The sequence below is a fragment of the Microtus ochrogaster genome, unplaced genomic scaffold (genome assembly GCF_000317375.1).
Source record: "Microtus ochrogaster isolate Prairie Vole_2 unplaced genomic scaffold, MicOch1.0 UNK89, whole genome shotgun sequence".
Classification (NCBI taxonomy): domain Eukaryota; kingdom Metazoa; phylum Chordata; class Mammalia; order Rodentia; family Cricetidae; genus Microtus; species Microtus ochrogaster.
In genome coordinates this window covers 1363322-1372217 of record NW_004949187.1, presented here as the reverse complement: position 1 = coordinate 1372217, position 8896 = coordinate 1363322, and the positions used below count along the sequence as shown (strand labels likewise).

Below are 8896 nucleotides of genomic sequence, written 5' to 3'. Positions count from 1 at the left end.
GTTCACCATTGGAGACCAGAGGAGAATATTGTCCTTCTGTATTACTCTTTGTGAGTGTGGTGGGAGCATAGGTGTATGCGGGTGTTTGTGCGTGTGCACCTTTGGAGACCAGAGGAGAATATAGTCCTTCTGTATTACTCTTTGCCTTCCTCCCTTGAGACCAAGTTGCTCCCTGAACGACGAGCTAGGCTGATAGTCATCCCCTGGTGCTGGTTCTCTAGAGAACCCTGGCTAATGCACTAAGAAAGCAGTATGTCAGGTAAATTGCCAGAGTGGAAACCTAGGAAGGGGCGTGAACAGTCCAGTATTGCAGTAAAGCTCTCACTGCACACAAGTTACGCCTTTCACAGTAATTTTCAGACATCTCTTTGACAACTTTCTAAAGTAGGAACATAGAAATGAGCACAGGTCATGTAGATGAATTTAAGAACATACTATTTGCCAATGGAAGTGAGACATTTTTGTGAGACAAGGGAACTGGTGAACCAGGGTTGAAACTGACTCAACTATAAAGAAAGGTAGGTATTAGCAGGTGACATCATACTAAAATACATGTCAGTCTCCATGGAAACTTGCTGTGTAAAGAAGCTCTCACCTTTGGCCTAATGTGTCAGCTTGTGTCCTTGGTACAGGCACAATAAACACAGGAGGTAGTGATAATCTTGTTCCGTGTTTTAGCAAGTATGATAGCAGCTAGTCAACCTCTAATACTACAGTCGTTCACACTGTTCCTGAGTGTAAACACGGTACTGTTTATGTATGGAAATCATCTTTTCTGGGGAGATGGCACAGTGGGAGGGAGTGCTCGCTGTACATCTGTGAGGACATGAGTTCTGGTCCCCAACCCCCTATAAAATGCTGAGCTTAGGAGACTGGAGAGATGGCTCAGAGGTTCAATTCCCAGCAACCACATGATGACTCACAACCATCTATAATGAGATCTGGTGCCCCTCTTTTGGCCTGCAGACACACAGAACACTATACATAAGAAATAAATAAATCTTTTAAAAAGCTGAGCTTAACCACAGGAGGGCTGTGACTTCCATCTGCCAGCCTAACTCTGGGCTCAGTGAGACCCTGTCTCAAGGTGGAGAGTGACAGAGAATGATGTCCTCCTCTGGGCTCTGCACATCCACAAGTGTGCAGGCATGTGCACATATCACACACACAGAGATCTTTTTAATTCTCTGGATTTTAACGACAGGTAATCTGCCTAGAGATAATACTACCCAGAGTGGGCTGGGCCCTCCTACATCATTTAGCAAGAAAATGCTGCATAGACATGTCCACTGTATGAGGGCAGCAATTCTTCAATTGAGGTTTCCTCTTCTCTGGTGTCACCTAGGTAGCCTCTGTCTAGGTTGGTCCTATCATTGTGTGGACTTCAGCCTAGTCCTGAAAGGTGCCCTGACAAGGCATATCCCCCTCAGACTGGCACATTTTCATTCTCCAAACCTAAAATTCTTGGAGAAATTCCTTTTTCTTGGGTTCCGTCATTTCGTTAGTCTGATAGATTGACAGACGTGTCTCTTTGGAATATCTTCAAGTCTACGAGGCTGGTTACAGAAGCTGAAACTGTTCATTAGTACAGGAACAAGTAAAGTCAAGAGTTCTGCTTAAATACAGTTTCTCCCTGAGTGAAAACGGAGGACGTGTCAGCTCCTGTGTGTGGTGGAGGTTTGTTGTAGATGTGTGGAAGAGTACAGCCAGAGGCATCTGGAACGTTCCAGACTGAAAACGGCCAGCAGAATGATCTGGACCATGAGAGGAGAGAAGTGGGGGTGGGGGGGGGTGGGGGGAGAAACAGTGAAGTGGACCAAGAGAGATTCAGAAGTGGAGCCAGCCAGGAGCCAAGAGACTGAGTAACTAGTAAGCAAAGTGGCTGAGGTTAAATAGGGATCAGAGGCTAGGGGAAAGGAAGCCCAGGCCCTGGCCTGGAGAGGTTTAGGATAGGGAGTGAGCGAAAAGTACTGAGAGGAGACAGGTACTGGGCAACACTGGGAGTGTTATAGGCACTTCCGTTAGCCTGTATTTCTTTGAGACCTAACACCCCGCCCCTGGATGGGCCAGTTTGAGACGTGAGAGAAGAACCTGTACTGTGACTGGTTTTCACTTGCCTGCATCTTTAGGCCTGATCCTACAGTCTGTGCAGCTCTGTCTTGGCCAGATAGAAGTGTGCTGTGACTGGGCGTTCCAAGGCACCTAGCTCCTCCATCCTCCTGCCTCGGGCACTATGCTGAACCTAACACATGATAGGAAGAATCCGGCCCCCTAAAAGGTTATTTTTAAAAATCAGACCTCGCCGGGTGGTGGTGGCGCACGCCTTTAATCCCAGCGCTCGGGAGGCAGAGGCAGGAGGATCTCTGTGAGTTTGAGGCCAGCTTGGTCTACAAGAGCTAGTTGCAGGACAGAGTCCAAAGCTACAGAGAAACCCTGTCTCGGAAAAACAAAACAAAACAAAACAACAACAACAAAAATCAGACCTCTTCATTTGTTCTGGAGAGTAGTCTGACACAGCTCAGGGATTTGGTCTAGGGATGAAAGCTGCGCTCTGAAGCTCTTCTGCCCTCACCCCCCCTTCTCAGGGTCAGTCTGTCTGCCTCTCCCTTCCCCTCACCTTCTCCCTCCCTCCCTCTTCCTCTCCCTCCTCTTAAAGCCCTACGGTTAGATCTGTCTAAAGTCCTTCCACCTCCAGGACTGATCATAGCTTGAGGCAATTTATAATAAACGTGAAAGGAATTTGTGTCAGCTTTCTTTACGGAAGGACTGCTGCAGCTTTTCACTTTCTCACTGCTGGAATGTATGGTTTATAGGGTTTCCATTAGCACACATTAACTATACGTAATGTTTCACAGTAACGTTCTCATTCGTGTACATAATGTATCTTGACAAAGTATCGGGTTGTATGAGTTGCCCAATCAGGAGTCTCAGCTGGCGAAGCGGAAACTGCTCACTGGGCAACCTTCTTCCTGGCGCCTTCATCCTTGCGGCTGTGGGCTGTGGGAGTCCCAAGTGGCTGAGCCTTCGAGGTCATGTGAGCGCCAGCACAGGAGCCTCCGTGGGGCCGCGGCAGCCCCAGGCGCAGACATGGTGAGCATCGGGTGGGCGAGGCGGGCAGGCAGGGCTGTGCCAGCACCTTCGGTCCCTGGCGGCAGCATCAGGGCATCCTCCGTGCTGGAGTCTCTGCGCAGCCATGCCCTGGACTCCCACGGCGCTGCGGAGGGGCTGAGATGTGGCTTCGCTCTGTCGTCTCCCAGTTCTGAAGAGTGGCCTTTCCGCTTGGGGATCTCTAGTGAGACAAAAGCTTCACCACAGAAAAATATTTCGAGGCTGGATGATGTGGAGCAGAGTTGGAGGTTTAGGCGTTTGAGAGGCAGTTCTTGTGTGAGAGACTGCACGTCCCGGCTGCAGGGAGGCCAGAGCAGGACATCTGCTGGCTTGTTTTGTCTAGTTCCACCTTATTCCTGTGAGAGAGACAGGGTCTCCCACTGAACCCATGGCTAGGCTGACAACTAGCAAGCTCCGGCGATCCTCCAGTCACTGTCCCCACAGCGCTGGATTTACAGTCGTCTATGACGACGTCTAACTTGGGTGCTTTTGAGAACTCAGGCCCTCACCCTTACTCAGCGAGCACTCCTAACTACTGGGTCATCTCTCCAGCCCCAAAAGGCATGTTTAATATAGCTCTTAAGACAGAACTATAGGGAAGACTGAGACTTACCCAGGTGTGAGTGTGGGCTTCTCAAGAGGCAGTCACAGCTGTTTTCACAGTGGGTACATATAGGTCTTTGGTGGCACTCATGTTTAGAACTGTAATAGCCACTTGGTAGATTATTCCTTTATAGAGTGTGCTGTGACTAACTTTATCCCTTCATACTGAGCTCTGAGGCAAGACCCTTTCCGTTTTTCTCATCTCTGTGCTTCTGGTAGTAGAGGGCTTATCCTTCACTCTTGGGTTAAGTGTGTTTGTGCCCTTTTCCAGTAGCAAATACTCTTTTGGAAGTAACTGAACTGTAACTTGTGAACAGGTTCAAATTACAGTAAATTGCGAGTGTATCGATTTGTTTTGAGACTGGATCTTACATATCCTAGGCTGTCCATAAACTCACTTTATAACCAACTTGACTTTGAATTTCTGATCCACTTGTGTCCACCTTCCAAGTGCAGGGATTAAATGAGCACATGACCGCCACCACCTGCCACACTGGGAATCAAATCCAAGGCTCATGCTTACTAGGCAAGCATCCTACCATCTGAGCTACAACCACAGCCCCATATCAAGTTGTTTATTATTGTTTTACTATTATTATTATTATTATTATTATTATTTTATTGTTTTTCAGGACAAGGTTTCTCTGTGTAACAGCTCTGGTTGGCGTGGAACTCAGTCTGTAGATGAGGCTGGCCTTGAACTCACAGAGATCCACCTGCATCTGACTCCCAAATGCTGGGATTAAAGACATATGCCACCACTGCTTGGTCAAGTTTTATTATTGAATAGCCTTTCTGTGATCATAACTTGAAATTATTTAGTTCACCAAACTTTGTCCTCATTGGTATAAAATGGGACCCACTTAGTATTTATTTGACTGCTATTTACCACGTGACTCTATCTTTCTTTAATATGGTTTAAATGTTTAGTAATCGTCTCAGCTTTGATGATAGGATTCAGTTTACACAGCCCCCATCTTCTCTATTGCTTGTGTCACCTCCATTAATTTTGATGACATTGAATTTGTCAGGGCATTTAACTCCTGTTTTCTTCCTTTCAAATTCACAATTTTACACCATAATATTTATAATTTGTAGGGTTTCCCACTCCCTTTGATTCAGCCTTTCTACCTCCTGGAATAGGTATCCCAGGAACCTAAAGCAATATGCCTTACTAGTCAGATAGACAACCCAGATTGCCCTTCCAAACAGACTATATCTGATTACAAATAGACCAGACTCAGAGCTTCCCCCAAGGGACAGGAAGCAGTAGCTTGTTCTCAGGGGTCCTGGAAATCCCGGGTGCTCCTGTCAAAGAGCTGAGCGGTCCTCACTTGTGGTGGCACATGTTTGTTCAATCTCAGCTCTGGAGGCAGAAGCAGGCAGATCTCTGTCACTTCCAGACCTGATCTGCGTAGGGAGTTCCATACGAGCCGGGACTACATAGTAAGATTCTCTTTCAAAAGCGAGAATGGGAGTTGAACACTAGGCACTGGGTGCAGGATGACTTACACACCTGTTCATTGTGTGCGCTTTGACTACCCAGGATAGGGGAATGTTGAAACACTGATCTGTCCTGATGGTGATGCAGGTTTTTACCTCAGTAGTAAGCAGACTAAATAGCATTCCCATGACGACTTGGAAGATGAAATTAGTGTAGGAATCTGCAGAAGGCAGGAACCCTGCTCTGGGTGGCTGTATTTGTCCATTCACTTGCTCTTTAATTTAACTTAAACCCCCACATTGGTCTCTGTTTCTTCCGAATAACTTTTCTGTATCTGAAAAGTAAACATTGGAACAGGACTCATTTCTTCTTTTCTTTTCTAGGTGGATATATGCATGTGAAAGCCCAAGGTTGGTATCAGGAATCATCCTCAGTCACTCTTGCACGATATTCATTGAAGCAGGGCCTTAAACCCGGGACTCACCGCCATGTCTAGTGGTGCAAGCCAGCTTGCTCTAGAGACCTCATGTCTCCGGCTTCCAAGGCTATGATTACAACCAGGCCACAGAGGTCTCCATAAGTTATAAACTGATTGGCCCATTAGCTCAGGCTTCGTATTAGCTCTTATATATTAACCCATTATCCTTATCTATGTTAGCCACATGGCTCGGTACCTTTTTCAGCAGGGTAGATCACATCTTGCTTCTTCTGTGGTCTGGGCAGGACTGGGAGGAATGGGCTTCTTCTTCCCAGAATTCTCCTGTTCTCATTGTGCCACCTCTACTTCCTGTCTGGTTGTCCAGCCTATACTTCCTGCCTGGCTACCGACCAATCAGTGTTTATTTAAAACATAATTGACAGATATAGAATTGTTCTCCCGCACCACCTATCCAGCATTTCCTGGGTCTCAGGGGACCTAAACTGGCAAGCACTTAACTGTTGAGCCATCTGCCCAGACAAACATTTGGATTCTTTAGTATACTAGGGGTGCTTTCTGGAATGACTGGATTCTTGGAGATTCCAGCTGAAAAATGTCCATCCATATGGTCCATACATCAGATCCCACACACCTGGAAACAGTGATACCCTTGCATTTACTCTACTCACAAGCACTAAAGCAGAGACACATCAAACATGTAGTGCCTTTGATACAAGCTGGTCCAAAAAGCAGCACTGCGCCTGGCGGTAGTGGCGCATGCCTTTAATCCCAGCACTCAGGAGGCAAAGGCAGGTGGATCTCTGTGAGTTCAAGGCCAGCCTGGTCTACAAGAGCTAGTGCCAGGACAGGCTCCAAAGCTACAGAGAAACCCTGTCTCAAACAAACAAAGCAAAAAACCAAAAAGCAGCACTGCAAATGACAGCCCAAGCATTCCTACAAGTCAAGGAAGAATTCCCAATGTTTTCAGTGTTAAATACAGAAGGGTAACAGCAGATACAGAAGGGAGGTATCACATATTTACCTCCAGGAATGTGTTCTATCAGGATAAAGGGCCTCAGGCAAGGATTGGGCCTTAATTGGAGAGAGCAATAGAAAGGAATAGTATATCATGTTCGGGGTGGGAGGAGTCTTCAGAAAAAATCCCTGAATAAAGGAAACTATGGCTTCTCTATCCTGTTGGGATAGCAGTAAACCCTACACCATGTTATTCCATTTGAGATAGCCTACTGGCAAGGAATATCGAAGGGCCAGGTAATGGGTAGGGCCATAAATTAAAGGCTGTGAAAACCATAGCACAAAGCAGCTTCTTAACACTGTGTCACAGAGGGAGCACTGCTTGCGGGTTGCCACACCAGCTCCAGTGTCGTCTGTGTGACATGACTTATGTCATTAGGCCGGACAGGAGCTACATGTCCCTTGGGGCGATGCTTCCTGGCAGAATACTCAATCCTGGCCTCACATCAGGCCAGGATGCACTTCTTGCTTGATCAGCTACCTGGAATATGGGTCTGTGTAGTCTCTTTTATGACTATGGGTTTTTTTATGTATTAATCGAGAAATGTCTCTTGGGAGATGGCTGATAGACGGGGAGGGACTTGATGTCCCAGAGGAACATGATGACAATAGAAAGATAGAAATGGAGCCAACAGTATCGAGTCAGGAAATTAATGACCTACTTACGAATTTAAGTAATAGGCAATCATGGAACATTTCCATGAAAGATCCACCCATAATTCAGGCCCTTGTGAAGCTGGTCTGGAGGGAAAATGAAACTTTTGGAAACATTCTCTATGGATTGCAACAGGAGGAACTGTTTGTGAAAGCCTAGATATATTTGATTGTAGTAGGAAAAGCAGGCTGCGTCCCGCCACCTGGCTAACTTAATCCCCCAAATAACCACACAGAAATTGTATTAATTAAATTACTGCTTGGCCCATTAGTTCTAGCCTCTTATTGGATAACTCTCACATCTTGATTCAACCCATTTCTAAAAATCTGTGTAACACCATGAGGTCGTGGCTTACTGGGAAAGATTCAGCATGTTTGACCAGGCAGCTCCATGGCAGCTCTGTCTGCCTGCCTTCTTTCTCCCTGAATTCAGTTCTATCTCCCCGCCTACATAAGTTCTGCCCTATCAAAAGGCCAATGCAGTTTCTTTATTTAACCAATGAAAGCAACACACATACAGAAGAACCTCCTACACCGTTCTCCTTTTTCTGTTTAAACAAAAAGATAGGCTTTAACTTTACCATAATAAAATTACATATAACAAAACAGTTATCAAGCAAAAATTACAGTTACAATATTTATATCTATTTTATCTTTTATCATAACAAAGAAAAACTATAACTATAACTAACCATTCTTCAACTCCATCAAAGACTCCAGAAGGATAAAATATTACCTAAGTAAACAAGAAGTAAGCAACTTCCAAAACTCTAGAAATGTTAGAGACATCTTGCTTCCTGGACAGTCAACCCAAAGTTTTTCTGTATTGTTGGGGCATCCATCTTCAGGCTACAGGCCCATAGTATCCAGCAGACATTTCCATGAAGCAGGAAATTTTAAAGACAATTCAGTCACTTTTTTCTGTGTCCTGCAGAGTATCTCACAGACTCTTTTATGAATCAGGAACCCCAAAGGATCATCTCACCTTTTGGCAAGTTTAGCAGTCATCTCTCTGTGAGTACTGCATGTCCAGTTTATGCTAAAGTCCAGGCAAGAGCAGTTTCTTGCCCAAATGGCTAACCAACTCCCTAAGGAGCCTCTTTGATGCCCATCTTCCTCTTGAAGAAGATTGGTGCTGCCAGGAGCAGACGTGTCTCATTATCATGAAAAGCCCTAAGTTATTAAAACATTTTAAATGCCATATTCTGTAGTCTTTGAAAGATATGAAGAATGCCTATCTAACTGAAATATATCTCTATATCCAGAAAATCTAACATGACAACAAACTTGACTATTATAGATTATCCATTAACAACCTATATTTCCTAATTATACATTACATTTTTAAATGAACTACACAATCACAATACCTTAATCAAGATCAGAAATACATATACATATAACAAAATTGATCTTAAACTTATAGCAACAAAGCAAAATCCATACCAATGCAAATTATTCATATCTATAGCATATCTTCCTTTAAATGTAAAAGAACATTTATAAAAAATATTTGGGAATATGAGCGCAGTTTTTTCTCTCCAAACTACTTCATGCTGTATGGGGGTGCTGTTATTCAGGTCTTTTATGGTATAACCTGTGTGCTAGGTTCATCTCAGTCGGAAGCTGAGTGA

The 8896-nt window shown here is 44.9% G+C and overlaps 1 protein-coding gene across 1 annotated transcript in view; it reads left to right on the top strand.

Annotated features, from left to right (window-relative positions):
• Positions 1-697, top strand: part of LOC113455702 (zinc finger protein 14-like) — a 6768-nt gene extending 6071 nt beyond the window's left edge. The window contains exon 2 of the mRNA XM_026777891.1: positions 633-697. Within this exon, the coding sequence (XP_026633692.1) occupies positions 633-697 (65 nt within the window). The remainder of the gene's footprint in view (positions 1-632) is intronic.
• The last annotated feature ends 8199 nt before the right edge of the window (positions 698-8896 follow it).